The 18,782-nt window shown below is 42.3% G+C and overlaps 1 protein-coding gene across 9 annotated transcripts in view; it reads left to right on the top strand.

The window, feature by feature from the left end:
• inaE (inactivation no afterpotential E) overlaps positions 1-18,782 on the top strand; it is a 146,322-nt gene that overhangs the window by 85,215 nt on the left and 42,325 nt on the right. For all 9 annotated transcript variants that reach the window (XM_033479631.2, XM_076526322.1, XM_076526329.1 and 6 more), the window contains one exon: positions 6,678-6,889. In XM_033479631.2, coding sequence (XP_033335522.2) covers positions 6,678-6,889 — 212 coding nt within the window. The remainder of the gene's footprint in view (positions 1-6,677; positions 6,890-18,782) is intronic.

The raw sequence follows: 18,782 nt of genomic DNA on the forward strand, positions 1-18,782 counted from the left end.
ATACCGTCTCTCATTTACTTCGATTTCGCGGTTCACTTGTCGCCGGCGTATTCGCGTATAGAAAACCCAATGACAGGCGCTTATAGAGAGCTCGCGAAGAATTTAGTGAAAGCGCGACTGCACCACGGAATCACGTCAAAGCCGCCGCAAGAAACGAGGCGAAACGTGCCCGGCAACTGTGAATGGAGATACACACCGGCTGTGCATTTAATAATGCAACGTGTGCATCGTGTTCTATGGATAAAGGTCTCAAGGGATATGACCGATCGTTGTGCTTCACCGTTTGTTAGCCACTTCAGAACACGATCTCTCGACAGCTTTGTATCGCGGGACTCGCGGTGTGCACCGTTGCAGACAGGCCCGGCCGGTAAATGAACGTGTCACGAGAGACGGGAACGCTGCTCGAGACCGTGCCGCTTCGCGTCGTCAAGTCCGAATGAAATCTCACGGACCTCCGAACATTTCCCTCCAATTAGCTGCCAACCGATGTCGGGGACACCGACGATTTTCTTCGAAAAGCTTTCTTCATACGATATTCGTTCGAAGGATTTTTATTCGAACAGTATTCCTTCAAACAATTTTTATTCGATGAATTTTTCCTCGAACGATTTTTCTTCGAAATTTTTTCGCGAAACTTTGGTAGCGATCGATCGATTGTTTCTTTGCACGGCTTTCGTGCAAGCCACACAACCTGTATTAATCATGCTCCGTGGGAATTGTTAATCGCCGGCCGTAGGTGTGTAAAGACGGTTAATCGATCGGTTCGGCCTGCTTCGGTTATGCTTTGTTACTACGAAACTCTGTTGGGTCAACAGAAAACTATGAGAAAAGTGACGCGCTACTGTATTAACCCGCGGACATTATGCCTAACCTGCGGTTACAATGTTCGTAATTTACAGGTTTCTAGTTTCTGTTCGTTGTGGGTAAACAGTGCAACGGGCGTACTCACTGGAACAAACAATGCTGACTTAAACAAAACTTACTCTTACTTAAACCAGACGTAATCTTGACCTAACTCGGGACTATTTAATACTTGTGATTAAACTGCAGATTTGTATGCAGAATAGAAATTTGTCGAAACTAAATTTTAAGAAACGTAAGTCGTATGAAAACGTGTCTTCTATTTTATTAATTTTAATAAGGTATACAGGGCGTGTCATAATTATGTTAAAACCCGGAAAAGAATGATTCCTGAGGTCATTTGAAGAAACTTTTTCCTTTACAAAATTTTTCTCCAAGGCTTGGTTTACGAGTTATCAACGAAAAACAGTGACCAATGAGAGGCGAGCACACCTCGCCGTCTCGCGCCAGCCGAGCTCGGCTCTCATTGGTCAGCGTTTTTCGTTAATAACTCGTTAACGATGCCTCGGAGAAAATTTTTGTGAAGGAAAAAGTTTCTTCAAATGACCTCAGGAATTCACCCCTTAACATACTTATGGGGCACCCTGTATGTATACAATATAAATGTATCCTAAAACTTCGTCAAATTTGTAGTACTTGAGTCTGAGTCAGATCAGGGTAAACAATCTATAAAGCAGATGAAACAAATAATAGAGACCTAACCAATTTATAACCCTGGCCTAACCTACAACTAATGCTAAATTAAAATCACGGAAAATTCGAAAAATTTCTGCCTGCGTCTCGAAATCTAAAACCGATCGGCCGGTGACATCGACCTTGACGATATCGTTCAAGGCCATCGTAATCGATAAACCCTTTTCTACGGAGTTTCCGGTGAATCAATTCTAGAAATCGCAAATACGCGTGTACAACGTTTCAATCGTTATTCCAAGCATAGCAAAAGTTTTGACGAAGGTACTCCTCGCTTGAATAATAACGCGCCATTAAGGAACGAAAGTGAAACGACAAAGGGGGTTTCAAGATTCGAAGGAGCCATTAAAGCTGTTCGGCCGATCCGCTCTTAATGATCGCTCCCGGACAATGCTCGCACCCCGCACTCGGCGATCTCCATGTGGCGACCATTGATTGTGCATCGTTAATAAGTCATCCCCATCTGTCTACAGTCCGCAATGCAACGCTAACGGCACTCGACGGTCGCGGTGCTCTCGCGGGAATATTTATTGGAGTATCCTCGACCGGCCGCTCGTCTCGTTCGAAATAAAACCGAACAATTGGCATTTCGTCGTGTGGTCCATCGACGTTCTAAATTATTTCATGCATCACTCGCAGTAAGGCCAACAGGCCTAAGTTTCCTTCCAACGGCGACAACGACGACCGAATTCGGTTTTGATTTTTTTTCGCATTGGCGCAGCCGTACGAAAAATCTGAGAAAAATTAACGACACTGCTTGCGCCAGTACTCTATCGGAGAATTAATATGAAAAACGTATCTTTCTTCGTTTTCGAGATATCTGCAATTTTTCGCCGTTTTTCGTGGTTTTCCATTTCTTGCGATCGCTGCTTGCGGCGAAAAAATCTGAAAAAATGTCCTTAAACGAGACCAAAGATACGAAGTGTGTCGCATCTTTTTTCCAAAATTTTTGCATGCATTTAAACAGAAACGATCGTTCGTCAGTTTGCACAGAGGTTCGCAGTCGAATAATTCATTCGAATGAAAATGTTTACTGCGCTTTAACGGTCGCATAAATCACATTTACATTCGGGCGATACCTTTCGACAGTGCTGAAAGCAAACGATACGAGCTTAACTGTTCGCGACAGGCGGATAAAATTTATCGTCGACCGAAGGGTAAAGAAGGTTAAATTACAGTTCCCCACGCGTCGATGTTCGTTTCTGTACAAAAAAAACGTCGTACGAGAAATTAACGGTTAATTTACGTTTTATGATTAGAGCGAAGTTTAGAGGACGCAGGGAATAGTAATTTTGTTCGAGCTAAGATAACCCAGGCTAAAAGAATTTTTAATAGGTTTTGCAAATTTATGGAAATACCATACGCGATGAATTCGTTCCCCGGAGGGCTGTCTGAAAGGGCGTAAATTAGGAGCGTGTGCCGCAGCGCTCTTCTCCTTTTAATCCCGGTCGCTTTATTGCCGGACTGCGTGAGATCCTGCGGGACCACGATCCAGCAAATATTTCATAGCGTTGTAGTCTAATTATCCAACGAAATTCAAGTTCCAATTAAATTAAAGAGAATTCTTCTAATTTCCGAGGCAGCGGCCGCGCGCGTGCGATATTTCACGGTCAGTTTAATTGCGTCAGTCGTTACCAAGCAATTTTAATTCGATGAACTACATTTCCGTCGGAGTACGTTCGAACACAAATGCGTAATCGTTAAACGACGCGGCTGCAAATTGACGAGACACTCGCAAAGCGAGATACTCTCTTTCGACTCCATCGCACCTGATTTATAAATTCGTTTATTGTTAACAATTCCGGCTCTCGTTAAAATTTCTGCATTGCTGTTCTTTTTTCCGCATGATGAATTGCAGGAATTTTTATTTAAAAAAAAACGTATATTCCTCAAGCGTTACGATTGATTAAATATAAAATCATCTAGCTCCAACGAGTGATACGGAAACTCCTTAAAGCCAATGCTGTTGCTTTCTTGTAACTTCCTCGAACGGCGTGTTAACACGTCGCTGATTAACCCTGCGGATCACGAGGGCGCTCCCAAAAATGTTCGAATCGAACGAAACGAGGCGATTCGGAGCAACTTTTTCCTTTGCGAAAATGTTCTCCGCGGCTTCGTTAACGAGCTATCGAGGAAAAACGTTGACCAATCGGAACGCGAGCACGGCCGACGAGTTTCGGCGCGGCCAATGCCGCGTCACGCTCGCTGTCACGCCCGGCCGCTTCGATTGGCCCGTGGTTCTCCGTCGATAACTCGTTAACGGAAGCTCGTAGAGAATTTTCGCTAAGGAGAAAGTTGCTCGAAATCGCATCAGCTATCGATCAATTCGTTCGATTCGAATATTTTTCTTTCGAGCTGTTAACGCGATTGATCAGCGTTTTCGTACGTGCCGGCGAACGATAATTCCGATTACACGGAGCACCGTGAATTTTCCGAACGATGTGTCTGAAGATGGCAACATCATTCGAGCAAGTGGGCCATAAATATAACGGCTGAACGCGACGGTGAAATACGGCACGGTGGATATGAGTGAAAAGGGCCCAGCGGTGGCCGTGTCACGTGCTCCTCTCCGGAGCGTTTCAAACCTCAAAGACCGTTGGATAGACTTACACTGCTCGATGTATGCGATCTTTATAGCGTCGACCGACGCGGATAGAATTTCTCCTATAATTTATGCGCATACCTGCCGGCGAACTTCGGCTTTATTGGGGCCGCTAAAAGCGGATGGAAAGCATAACTCGGCGACCGTTAGTCTCCCGAATCGGTTATGGCGTCCTATCCGTCAGTGTCGACCATTCAATAGGTCTGTATTCGAACTTCGGATAGTTGGCTTAGTTTTCTGGTATTTCATCGATTCTTATCAAGAATTTTAATACTTTTTGGCACAATGTATCTTTTCTCAACGGTCGAATTATGTAAGTCAAAGTTCCATATATTTTCGAAAAATTACATTGCAGTCCATTATAAATGATTAGACTGCGGATTTCATGCATTTCTGACAAAAATCTATGAATCGTACACAAAATTATAAAGACATTAGACGAATTTTATTTTATTTTATTATTATATATTTTATTATTATTATATATTTCATTATTATTATATATTTTATTATTATCATTTTCAACCAACTTATAATTCTCGCAATTAACTTACACAATTTATATTTTTCACAAAGCTCCGCAGTCTGTAAATGATGCACAGGTTTCATTATTGATCTGCATTACCGGCCGTGTTTTCTCAGCAACGACCGCGCGGGGTCGCTGTTTGTAACAGAACACTAGCGCCAGTAGCGGGAACTGTTGGAAGTTCGAGTTGACGTTGGGAATACGACGTTTTACAAATTAAGCGAGCAACTAATCCACCAAAAATACATACCATCGGCTCTGTTCATGTCCTGGCTAGGACGGTATTTTCCCAGTTTCGCTGTGCGAACGCTAAATCTCGTCGTATTAAGGGAATTCGTCGGTGGGCAGCCATCTTGTGACGTCACGCTTCGAAAGCTTGGCGATGGGCCTGTTACGAATTACAGATACCACGATGACGTAAAAATAGGATTTTTGAAGTAAATCTCACCGGATTTGACCCTAGATCGGACCATAGATCTTCCAAAGGATTCCTCGCGATATTAAGGTGCACTTACATAACCTTAAATCGAGCAATAAGCAAGACGTTCCTTCACGGAGTCTTATCCGTTTAAAATCTGTTTGAGGGAAACTCGTTTCAGACGCTCGACACCGTCGACAATTTTCCATAAAGGAAAGCGGCATTGTAGGTCACGAGTTAAGCAGAGCACTCTGTGTGCAATCGATTTTGAGAAGCTTTGCTAAGCCGCGGCGAAGACACCGAGCGACGCGAGCATTATCGGAAGACGTTATAACATAGAATACACGAAACGCGTGATTTTCCCCATAATGTAACCGAAATTCTGGGACACCTGTTGTACATAAACACAGATTCGAGGAGGTCGACGGTATTTTCCGAATTCGCCGTAGAAATATTTAACATTGAAGTTGGCAAACATAGATCATGATTTGTACGACGTAAACGAAAATTATCAAAAATTCCTAAAGACAAAAAATTACACGAATCAACAGTAACGCTATCGTGGGTCTAAATGATTGAATTTTAATTTCACAATACCACGAAATTTCGAGACTTCTTCGCGGGCTATGATCGAGCAAGTTTTATAATTGAAACTTTACAAAATCTAAATGAATTCTATTTCTCATTCCTAAGAAATGCTAGCTCCACATAAAAATTATGATATTTCCGGAAAATGAGGGATTCCTGAGGTCATTTGAAGCAACTTTTCCCTTAGCGAAAATGTTCTACGAAGCTTTGTTCACGAGTTATCGACGAAAAACAGTGGGCCAATGAGAGGCCGTGTACGGCTGATGCCCCGCCTCACGACCACCGCTGTCGCGACGCGGTATTGGCCGCGAGGCCGAAGCGCCGGCCGCACTCGCTCTCCGATTGGTCCGCATTTTTCGTTAATAACTCGTCAACGAAGCGGCGGATTGCATTTTCGCTAAGGAAAAAGTTACTTCAAATGACCTAAGGAATCCCTTAGTTCCCGAAAGTACCATCATTTTGGGGCACCCTGTAGACAGACGCGGTGGTTTAAATTCACGATCCGACCGGTTTAAAAAACCACGAAAGACCAACGCGACGTTTAGCGCACGATGGAAATCCGAGACTCGTCAAATTGACGGGTAAATCCGGCGGGAAACAATAACCGAACAAATACGGACCGCGGTCCAATTGTGTAATTTCGGCGGTGCGGCTAATTAAACGCTGAGTCGCGGGACTACACCGGCGTTTAATTATTCGAAAACAGAAAGGATAGAGGTGGCTGGATGAGAAGGATTGGGCTTCGCGTTATGCCATGGGAACGAAAGTAATTAGAGGAGAGAGATCTCTCTCCTTCTCTCTCTCTTTCTCTCTCTCTCTCTCTCTTTCTCTCCTCTGTCGCTCACCCTCTTTCTAGTTGCTCGACAACGTATTCCGTTCATGGTTCGATGACTGATTCGACAGGCGTGATATCTTTACGGGAACGCCGGTTCGAGCCGAACTCTGATTTCATTCCTTTTTTTCTGACGCCGTTGTCTGACGTTTTGTTACAGGGCGGTAGTGCTGGGCGTTCTGCTGGGCGTCCTCACGTGGGATCGCAGCGTCACGTGCATACTTCTTCTCTGGGAGTACGTCGTTGGCTACCTGGGGATCCTCGGCGTCTCCATGCTGGTCGAATTCTCCATTTGCTTCCTGTCCACCAGGGGCAGCATACTGGACACTGCGGCGAGGGCACCGATGCAATACGTTCTCTACGTACGACTTTGTAAGTTCTCCGTTTCGTCACAATAGATACAAATACATGTCCCGGAATTATGGCAACGCCCTAAGGGGGCGATTCCTGAGGTTATTACAAGTAACTTTTTCCTTTACGAAAATGTTCTCCGAAGTGTCGTTCACGAGTTATTGACGAAAAACGCTGACCAATGAGGCGAGAGCTCGACCGGCGCGAGGCGGCCGAGCCAATCAGCGCGCGAAGCCCAGTTCCGCTCGTTGGCCCGGCCACCTAGCGCTAAGCGCGCTCGCCTCTCATTAGTCCGTGTTTTTCGTTAATAACTCGTAAACGAAGCCGCGGATTGCATTTTCGCTAAGGAAAAAATTACTTCGAATGACCTCAGGAATCCATTACTTCCCGGAAGTACCATGATTTTGGGACACCATGTATATTTAAAAAAGTAGCTATTGTTTTGCGACATTTGTACAAGAGAGATCAAAGTGAAACACTTCACAGTCGAATAAAATAAAATAAAAGTAATAATGGGGCACCCTGTACAGATTTTTTAATTATCGAAGAGTGTTCGTTGAAAACTGTAAGCGTCAAAATTCAAACATTTCGTTTTTTCTTCAGTTCCATTTTGGTGCAATGGCTTTTTATAATCAGTTATAAATAGATGACGTATTTTTTTGCATTTACGACAAAAATGAATGGGTCGAATACAATGTTGTAAAGGAGTTCCAAGAATTTATGGTCAATATTACATCATTTTGCATTATTGCAGATGATATTTACAAATTAATATCCAAGGTCATTAGGCAACTGCTCTGAATAGTTATAAAATTGACTGAGCCCTAATCGAGACCTGAACTATACTTCGACGCTGGAGATATTATAAAAACTGTTCCGGAAAATTATAACATTGTCACAGAACTAACCTAGACACAACTCAGACATAACCTAAAAAACTAATTCCAACTTAAAAACGCAACGAAAATCGTAAAAAATATTTTCGTTGTTCCTTGGACACATGACTCATAATATGAAGGAAAAATAATAGGTTAATAACCTAGATCCAACTCAGACATAACCTAAAAGACTAATTCCAACTCAAAAACGCAGAAAAAATAGTAAAAAATATTTTTGTTATTTCTTGGAAAAATAGGGTAAACTCTTCGAAGGATCTTTGAAAATAGCGTAATCTATAAAAAAAACTGTAATCTTCGGAAAGTGTGTAATCTTGGACAAAAGAATAAACTGGTCACGCTGATTGAAAAGAAAAAGTGCGACTTTCGCTTGTCCTACTGTGCGCGCGTGTCTAGGACGTTTTAATTCAAAGGAAACGCGGAGCTGTTGTGTCATCGTCGTGTAATAGAGAGAAAGAAAAATGGGAGTGAACGTTGTTTCTTTCGCCTCTAAAACGTGCGAAACTGTGCGGAGTTCGCGCGCGCGTCGCTTAATCCATTCGTTAAATCGCGCGACAGAATGAACCTTTTCGTACGGAATTCCAAAGCTTGTGTTCCAGGAAAATATTAATTGTGTGTAGGCGAGAGTCGAGGCGGCGTCATTGTGTCTGGCACAGGCGCTTGATACGCGTGTTTGCCGGATGTACAAAGATACCAGGTTTTAAAAGAATTTCGGATCAAAGTAAAACAGACGGCTACAGTGACAAGTGCAACGCTGACTTTTTACTCCAGATCGTATCCCCAATATGCATTGTTTTAATTAAATATTTTCCGACATCGTGAGAGTTTATTTTTCTATTAAAAACATTTCTATATTAATTTTTATATTAAAATTATTTATATATTTATTTTTATATTAAAATTATTTATATATTTATCTTCATATTAAAATCATTTATATATTTATTTTCATATTAAAATAATTTCTATATTTATTTTCACATTAAAATAATTTCCATATTTATTTTCATATTAAAATTAATTCTATATTTATCTTCATATTAAAATTATTTCCCTATTTATTTTCATATTACAACTTTTTTCATATTACTTGCATATGTATTTTTTTATATGTCAAACTATATTATATATTTATTTTAAGATTTATATATTCGATTTATTTTTATTTTTCATTTGCCCAAGTGTCCAACAAAATCTTCTACCTAATGATAATAAATCAATGCAATAAATCAATGAAACATTAAGGTATTTAATTGGAGCGTTCGAAGACGGCTTCGAATTTTCCATTGAGCCGATTGTGCAACGAGATTCTCATCGAACCGGACCGCGATAATGTGCAATACCGTGTTCTCACCGTGGCAGGTTAAGTAACGAACACCCCCGGGACTGCAACGGCTCACGACACCTACTTTCAACGCCAACTTCCCTTTTTGTACCGGCTCGCCCTCCGGTTTTCGATATCATAAATATATCGGATAACCGGGCAAAGGACGGGCAAAGGTTCCGAGATTGACGACGCTCGATTTTCTGTCTATAGGGGAGACTGATAAAAATCTGATCGATCCGGCGACCGTAGGAAATATACGCCCCCGTTTCTCGCCTATGCTGCCCGCGTAACCTCAAGCACCCAATTTCCTGTTTATATAATTATTTGCTCAATGATTCACCAAACGATATCACTGCTGCTTTTGTAACGCGGTGACTAAACTATCGTGGAAACGATAAATTTTTTTTTTTACCTGATCATTTTTCTTTATATTTTTATCTTTTTGTTTCTTTTTCTAAGAAATGTTTCCTTCTGTTGGTCGAGACACGACACAGACTTAAACTTTATTTATAACTTAATCAAGAAGTAATTCAGATTTAATCTACAATTATAGTTTAATCTAGGCGGAACACAGACTTAAATTATAATCATAGCTTAATCCAGACCTAACTCAGACTTAATCTATAATTATATTCTGATCTAGATGTATCCCAGACTTAATCTGTAATCATCGCGTAACTCAGACTCAACTCTCTCAGATTTGATCTATAATTATAGTGTAAATCAGAGGTAACTCTGATCTGATGAAGATGATCTAGGTGAATCTCAGACTTAACCTATAATTATAATCTAATGTAGACTGAACTCAGACTTAAACTATAACCATAGTGTAAGCTAGACGTAATCCAGACTTAATCTATAATTATAGCGTAAGCCAAACTAAACTCAGACTTAACATTTAATTATAATTTCTTCCAGATGTAACACAGATTTTCCTTATAATTATAACCTAGACTTAAACAATAATTATAGTGCGAGCCAGAAGTAATTCAGACTTAACCTATAATTATAATCTAATCTAGATGGAACTCAGACTTATAATTATAGTGTAAACCAGACTAAGACTTAACCTATAATTACAGTGTAATTCAGAAGTAACCCAGACGTAACCTATAATTATAGTGTGTGACAGAAGTAACTCAAACTTAATCTATAATTATAATTTAATATAAATTGAATTCAGACTTCAACTATAATTATACTGTAAGCCAGGCGTATATATATATATAACCCTGACTTAATCTATAATTCTAGTGTAAACCAGAAGTAACTTAGACTAAAACTATAATTATAATTTAATCTAGATATCACCCAGAGTTAACCTATAATTATAGTATGTGGCAGAAGTAACTTAAACTTAATCTATAATTATAATTTAATGTAAATTGAATTCAGACTTAAACTATAATTATACTGTAAGCTAGGCATATATAAACCTGACTTAATCTATAATTATAGTGTAAACCAGAAGTAACTTAGACTTAACCTATAATCATAGTGTAATCCAGAAGTAATAACCTTGACATAACCTAATCCAGGCTAACGGGAATATATGAGCGTGTATCGAAGAATTGAAAGGGTCGATATTGGTAGATAATAACTATGATTTAGCGTTGAACGTATGTACACGTGAAATGCGATAATTGCTGACGGACACGCAGGCATCTCGCGGCAGAGTTGCAGAATAGGTCGGGGCAACCTTGAACGATCATTAACCGTCGAAAAGTTTTGAAAACCGCGTGCCGATTCCCAGTAAAACGGTGTCGCGTGACCAATCTCCCGTTGATCCGAGGCTAATATTTTTAGAAACAGCCATTCGGTCACTTAGTTGGCCGTTCGCGGCCGAGCAAAGTTTGTTGACTCAACAAGCATAACTTCGGTTCCTACCAATTCCGCCAAGCGACTTCGGAACTCTCGCGGCCGTCAACAGTGGTTTACAGCTACAAACGTCGGTCCATACAAGATACATTCGATCCCAGTCAATAAAATCCGTCCGCCCGAAACATCCGGCCAACGAGAATTCTTCGGGGCAACTATTGCAAAATAAATGCGCGGGATTTACGAGATTTGGCCGGCAAACCTCGCCGGATCATCCGCCGCAAATTCCACTAGGATTAGAACAACAAACGTACGGTGTTTCGCCTATTTTCGCGAAGTTGGCTTCTTGTTGCCAAGAGCAGTGCGAAAGCATGGGTACGCATAATTGCACTGTGATCTAATTTTATTTAGGAAATAATCTAATTCTCGGAATCTACTTCTCCACCCAACGGCATTCCTGGGTCAAAAATAAGCGAACAGTATGCTTAACCTTTTGCACTTGACTGTAGCGTCTTTTGCGCGATTCCTGAGGTCATTTGAAGTAACTTTTTCCTTAACGAAAATGTTCCACGAGGCTTTGTTCACGAGTTATCGACGAAAAATAGTGGACCAATGAGAGGCCGCGTACGGCTGACGCCCCGCCCGCGCGATCACCGCCGCCGCGTCAGGCGGTCAGCGCGACGTGCCATTGGCCATAAGGGCGGAGCGCCGGTCGCACTCGCTCTCCAATTGGTCCGCGTTTTTCGTTAATAACACGTTAACGGTGCCTCGGAGAAAATTTTTGTAAAGGAAAAAGTTATTTCAAATGACCTCAGGAATCTCTCATTTTCCGCATGTGCTATAATTTTGAGACACCCTGACTAAGTTAGAATTACAAAATCCTGTTAAAAATTCCATCATCCAGTAAATCGAAATTAAAAACTGGCGAATTTTGGGTTGCGCCTGTACAAAAATCGAAGAATTCAGCAGATGGTCAAGGGTCAAGGTTTTGTCCCGAAGGGCGGGACAAAGATTACACCCGAGTTTTCATCCAACTGCGCAAGGTTTTCGCGGCTCCTGTGATCGCGGCGGCGTCCTCTAATGAATTTCATTATGCGGCTCGGCCCGGCGATTGCGTGGCTAATCAGAGATTACGGCGGCCATCAGAGATTCTTTCTAGACCGTCAATAATCATGCCTGGGGAATCAAAACTGATTCGTTGGGGCGCGGCGCGGGGTTCGTTAGCGCGGCGCTTCGTCGACGGCGACGGGAGGCCACTTCTTTTCCCGTCGACCCTTGCAATCTTCCCCTGGTCGACAACGGGGGGGAATATTAATAAGGTCTGGTCCTTTAGTAGTAAGTCCTCGGCCGATAATAAACCGGGCGTGCTCGCGAGGGTGAAATTTTCGGGCGCGGTGTTTCCCAAGGAGTACCATGTCGGAAATATTTATCGCGGCGAATCCGATTATGGTTTCGAGCACCATTCGGTTGATTCGTTCACTAATTTCAGTTGAAAACGATTACAGTTTTCAGCACAATCGCAGAATTTTTATTTCGCGGATCGTGCAATAATTTCGAATAATTATGTTTTCGTGATTTTAGGTTTTCGGCGTAACCTTAAAAGGAGTTAACGCGATGGGGAAGGTTAATTCGTGAGTTTGTAGATTGATGGTTCACTAATTACAGTTTCTAGCTAGGGTACGATGGAAATGATTATTGTGAAAGGAATTGTTTGGTAATTTTATTTAAAATCTGTAGAGATATAATGAAATTTTATCGATATAAGTCCATAAATGCAGAACAAAAGGCTAAACTTTTCCTTGGGGGTTCCTATTTTTTTGACTTTTCAATGCGCGTTCCAATGGATTTTGTCGAGACAAGTCCAAAAAACGAAACCCCGAATCTAGGAATTTATTTGTTAAAAAGTTATGCGCGACCAAAGTTACGTCAAGGCTAAACTTTTTCTTAGGGGTTTCTATTTTCTTGACTTTTCAGTGTATACTCAAATGGATTTTGTCGAGAAAAGTCCAAAAATCTAGGAATGTAATTAAAATTAGTCCTGAATTCACCTTGACATCTGGTGGTTCCACGTAACGCGTGCCGCCATCTGACGGCGCCGCTCGTTATACCACGTCCGTGGACCGAGTACGCGTCAATAACCTTGACATAACTTTTTAACGAATGAATTCCTAGATTCGGGACTTCGATTTTTGGTCTTTCCTCGACAAGATCCATCGGAACGTATGCTGGAAAGTCAAAAAAATGTGAACCGTCAAAGAAAAGTTTAGCAATTTTATAACTAAAATCTATGGAAATGTAATAAAATTTTATCAGTTTCGGTTGGAACACAAATGCAGAACGAAAAATTGCTCAATCTAGTGACCTAACAGTATATTCCATTTCTTTTCAATGTTAATCTACTAATTCTATATTACTCTTCGCGATTTTTACGCTATTATTAGACCGTCTTCGTGCTTTCCCTCATTTTTCTCCAACCATTTCAGAACAGTCCACGAAAATGCCATATAAATCTTAACAGTTCCGGCTAATAAATAAATAAATAAAACGCGTAGACCCCGCAGTCCAACTATAACTGTTGCGACGATTATGGTCGACGGGTCATAGAAATTAATTTTGGCCCGGCGGCGACTAGATTGCGCAACAAATCCGATGCTGAACATTTGGCTGCGCGTCCCAATCCGACCAATAAGTCTCGTTAAGCCTCTCCTGAATTAGTCTCGGCTGATTAAAGACGTCCAAATCGTTCCGATACAATGGCAATCTTGGATCGTGAAAGATATCGGAGGCCTTGGTCGCGGCGGGGAGGTTGGGGAGGGGGGAACGCGTCGAACAATGCGTAAATCGATTGCGAGGAAGCATTGTTGAATTTTACTCGGAATAATTCGGCATAGAAACTGTCTGAAATTCGCGGAGCCGCGGATCGAAGCTTGCTGACCAGAATAGAGCGATTCGCCGTGATAAAAGCCTTCCCGGCGTCTGTGCAAATGACACCTGCCGGCGGCTGAAACAATGGGAATGAAACGCTGGGGGTATTTTGTAGGCCCTGTAAACACAGATTACACGCATCTGCCCGCACAGATGCCGACCGCTGAACCTTTCGTTTCTGCGATCGTTCCGATTTCACGCGATTTCACGTTTAGCAATTTCATTGTTTCTTTGCCGTGGTACGCTTGATCACGTGATACTTTTGCTCCTAGATTCGCTTTCCTTTCCACGTTTTACTTCCGTTAACTGCTACGATCCCCATTTGGGGATTTTGGAATTTCACGTACACCACTTGGCGCGAGATAATATTAACAATATTAAAAAATATTGTTTATAGCAGACGTTGAATGCAACAAAATTATCATATTTGAAGCATGATGTTTTCGGCTTGGTTTTTATATTAGATATAAATATGTAATTTAAAGGTTATAGTAACCATGCGTTACTTACTCAGTCTCTTGTTTTTCATACAATAAAAATAAATTCTTTCTTTTTTCGCAGCCTGCTAGAATCTATCGATCATGCTAAATATTTCGACAACAAAACATGATTTTAATATAATTATATTGCATAACTTTTTGTACATACACGTAACTTTTCCCGTCAAAAATTCAGAGCAAAAATAATTTGGCAGTTAATGGGATAATAGCGTTCGGAGAAACTTTGTACCAGAAATTTTCTACTTTTTTTTCGTATGATACCGTGAATTTTGACGAGAAGATGCCAGAGATCCGAGTGTTAAAGTTTGGAGGCTATTGGTTCAGAAGCTATACGTGTGCACGACTGAGTCAGTTCAAGCGATCCGGTCAGCCAAGAGTGCCGCCATATTGGCTCGTGCGCAGAGCTATGGGACCTAGCGGCGCAGCCACTAGATGGCAGCACGCAAGGGCGGCCATCTTGGCGTTGTACTCGATCGCATTGCAGCGTTGCTTGACGCAGCTGATTCTCTTCTGTCGCAACGTTTTCAATCGGCGTAAAGGTGCACCTAATCAAGAAATAAATTCACTTCCGACATTTCAACTCAAATAACCGATCACATCTTAAATAATTAATTATTATGTTAACGAGCGCGGAGTGACTCGGTGCTGAATAAGCTCGGCCGTTAAATAAACCGGGGACGCAACGAGCGCCTCCAGCGCCACGTTAGCCGAGCCGCGGCAGCGTCGGCGATAGCTTTCCGTTTTTACGATTTAAGGGCGACGGGAAACCTGCGATTAACATTCACGCGGGATCGGTTCGAAGAACAGCGTCGCCAGCTCCTATTTTCCGGAAAAAGATTCTCCTGGTCGCCCGTTACCGCAACGATGGAGAGAAAGATTGATCTGCAGTTTTAATTCACCGTGCCCGTCCGACTGCCGGCTGAACGTCTTCGGCTCCCGGCTCTTTCCCTTTCTCGGCGAGAAGACGGGCGTGAAATTCCCTGTCCTCCCGGCCATTAAGAAATAGGAAGTCTCGCCGTTCCATTTCTCCTCCCGTCGGCGCGGCGTTCGGTTACCGCTCCGAGACACTCGTTAATTGTCCGTTCCGCTAATGAGCTCCATTCATGGCCGTCTCGGCGAGGCCGTTCGATGCACGATATTTCAGCAATTTCGACGACCATCGACGAACGGTGGTGGATGGATTTGGTCGGAAAATTCGAGGCGGTGGCTCGATCCAAACATGTCCAATTACGATCAAACATGTTCGAACAGATCCAAACGTAGGTAATCGTGTCCAAACACGTCCAATCACGTCGTCTGACATCGTCTGAAGACTCTCAGCCATGTTCAATCGCGGCCAAACTCTTTCAAACATGTCCAATTGCGACCAAACATGTTCAAACATGTTCGAATACGCGTGAACGCGTGTAATCGTGTCCAAACACGTCCAATTACGTCGTTCAACGTCGTCTGAAGGCTCCTGGTCATATTCAATCATGACCAAACACTTTCAAATATGCCAATTACAGTCTAACCGTTCCAAACATGTTCGAACACGTCCAAAGACGTATAATCGCGTCCAAACACTTGCAATCGCGTCATTTGAAGGGTCCCGGTCATATTTAGTCGCGATCAAACACATTCAAACATGTCCAATTACAGTCGAACTGTTCCAAACATGTCCAAACTCGTCCAAACGAGTTCAAAGTCATCCGAAATCACGACCAAACACTTTCAAATATGTCCAATCATGACCAAACACTGTCAAACACGTCCAATCTCAACCAAACAATTCCATACATTTACAAACATTTCCAAATGCTTCCAAACACTTTCACACATGTTCGAACACGTCCTAGAAAGGTCCAATTATGTCCAAACGCGTTCCATAATTGAACGGTTCGATCAAAATTCGCCTTAAAAACGTACATGTTCTATTATCCGAACGTTTAGTTCACCTAATCATGTAATAAACTAGGATAAACTGTGACGTCACAGCAAATTGTTAATAATCCATAACTTCCGACAGAATTAACATAAACGGATGAACTATTTTTTAAATCGAAGCTGAAGCTTCGCGATATCGTTGAAAAATATTGGTACAGACAGACCGACGTGTCTTAAGCTTGAAAAAAATTACGAAAGTCGTCCACCTCTCTCGAGACTTCCAAACCCGACTCTGCGTGTCTCTAACGCGATCTTCGATGAATTTTCCAAGGTCGCGTTCGATTCGCCGATTCACCGTCATATTTTTCCTCGGTCCGGCGACGTTTCAGCTTGAATTCGAAGAAAATTCCATCGCTCCATCTCGATCCGGCGGGAAGTTCTGCAATTTGGACTGTTCCCGTCGAACTCGAGAAACACCTGCAGAAAAATGCGGCTCAGCGCGGAGCGAACGTCCACGCGATTAGATCTTCGCAGTTACGAAGAAGTCCCGGCGGGCATTTCTACGCGACGTTCGGAGTTAGCTTTAAGCTCGCGGGTTCGAATCGTCCGGCTCCGGCTTTTAAGTTGAAGGGTTCGATCAGTCCCGCGGGGAGCTTGAATTTTTCATGCGCGGGAAACACGATTCCCGGGAGGAGACTTCTCCGATCCAACGTTCGACAGTGAATTCTCGATGTTTTTTATCTCCGTCGACGATCCGCACAATTTGCACGGGACCCCCGCGGCCGGGAACTCGGCGGCCGTTGGACCGCGCAGACGTCCCGGGGACGATCTTAATAGGCGAAAGTAGTTCGGGGCGGCTTCCTTCCGGAGATTTAGGGGTTCTCGAACTTTCGTGATACTGAGACGCGAGTTACTGCAATCCCGGGGTTCTTTTGTTACGCGCGGCTCCTTTACGTGCTCGTCGTGCCCGCTGCTGCGGGAAAACAATTCCGCGAGACTCGATTCTGTTGGCGAGAGCCAGAAACTCGTTTTTACAGTTGTTGATTACAGTTGTTCTTCAGAAATTGTCCATTTTTATCCTGAATCTCTAGGAACGTAATTAAAATAAGCTCTGAATTCATTTGTTACAAAGTCATGTTCATAAACTAAATCGATCCAGAATTTCAGTTTTAATTACTTTGGAATTGGAAATCTTAATTTAAAATTATTTTAGAATTAGAATTCTAATTTATTAAAAATAAAATTTGAAATTAGAGAATTTTAAGTTATTAATTATTTCAGAATTAGTATTTCAATTTATTAATTTTTTCAGAATTAGAATTTTAATTTGGTAATTATTTTGGAATTAGAATTTTAAGTTATTAATCATTTTAGAATTGGAATTTTAATTTATTAATTTTCTTAGAATCAGAATCTTAATTTATTAATTATTTTAAAACCAGAATTTTAATTTGCTAATTATTTTATAGAATTAAGATTTTAGTTTATTATGTATTTTAGAATCAGAATTTTTACTTAGTAATTGTTTAGAATTAAGATAACTATTGTCACGTACTAGCACTAGTGCTGCCATCTAGCGGCGCAAAATCGTTGTTAAAACCTTAACTTTGGACGCGCATCACTTTTTCACAAATGAATTCCTAGATTCGGGATTTCGATTTTTGGACATTCCTCAACAAAATCCACCGGAACATGCGCTGCAAAGTCAAAAATATAGAAACCCCCAAGGGAAAGTTTAGCCTTGACATAACTTCGAACGCGCATAACTTTTTAACAAATAAATTCCTGGATTCGGGGCTTCGATTTTTGTACATTTCTCGCCAAAATCCATCAAAACGTACCTTGAAAAGTCAAAGAAATAGAAACCCCCAAAGAAAAGTTTAACCTTAAAACGTCGTCCGGCGCGATTCGACTAAAAGATTTAGTTAAATTTCACAGCAAAGCCGTCCATAATGCAAGCCGCGCAAAGATCAATGCGACTGGTCCAGCGAGAAAAGACAATGGCTGGTGTCAGGCCGCTTCGTTATCCGCGGATAAAGCGTTCCCGTTTTACGATGTCGTGGATATTATAGTGCTCGCAATATGCCAGCGTATCGTGTACCGTCGTGTCATTCAAGAAACGGCTTCCGACCGTCTGTTCCATCGGAAGACACATACATCGCGGCGTATTAACGGTTTTGGAGTGGATCCAACGGCGGGCCCCGCTGTTCCGCCCCGGTCGGAGAATTGTGTTGCGGGCCGGCGAAAAATTCGACGGTAATTCCGATCACGTACAGCTGATTGGTTGGATGCGTGCGGAGTGCCGGGCCACCGGCGTACCGGCTGGTACAGCTCGGTCCTTTGTTCGACCCGGCTCGTCTGATTTCGACAGGCGCCGACTATGAGACGCCGTTCGAATGGGAACGTGCGGGACGTGGACGAACGGTTCGACGTCGCCGGCGAAATAAAATTCCGGGACGTATCGAGCGGATTCCGCGACAGCGACTTGCGGTGGAGGTGTCTCGAATCAGGACATCTAGAGACATCTAGAGACACCGGTTACCGGATTGAAGCATCTATGACGGGGAATAGACGGATTCGGG

This window comes from Megalopta genalis, chromosome 14, assembly GCF_051020955.1.
Source record: "Megalopta genalis isolate 19385.01 chromosome 14, iyMegGena1_principal, whole genome shotgun sequence".
Lineage (NCBI taxonomy): Eukaryota > Metazoa > Arthropoda > Insecta > Hymenoptera > Halictidae > Megalopta > Megalopta genalis.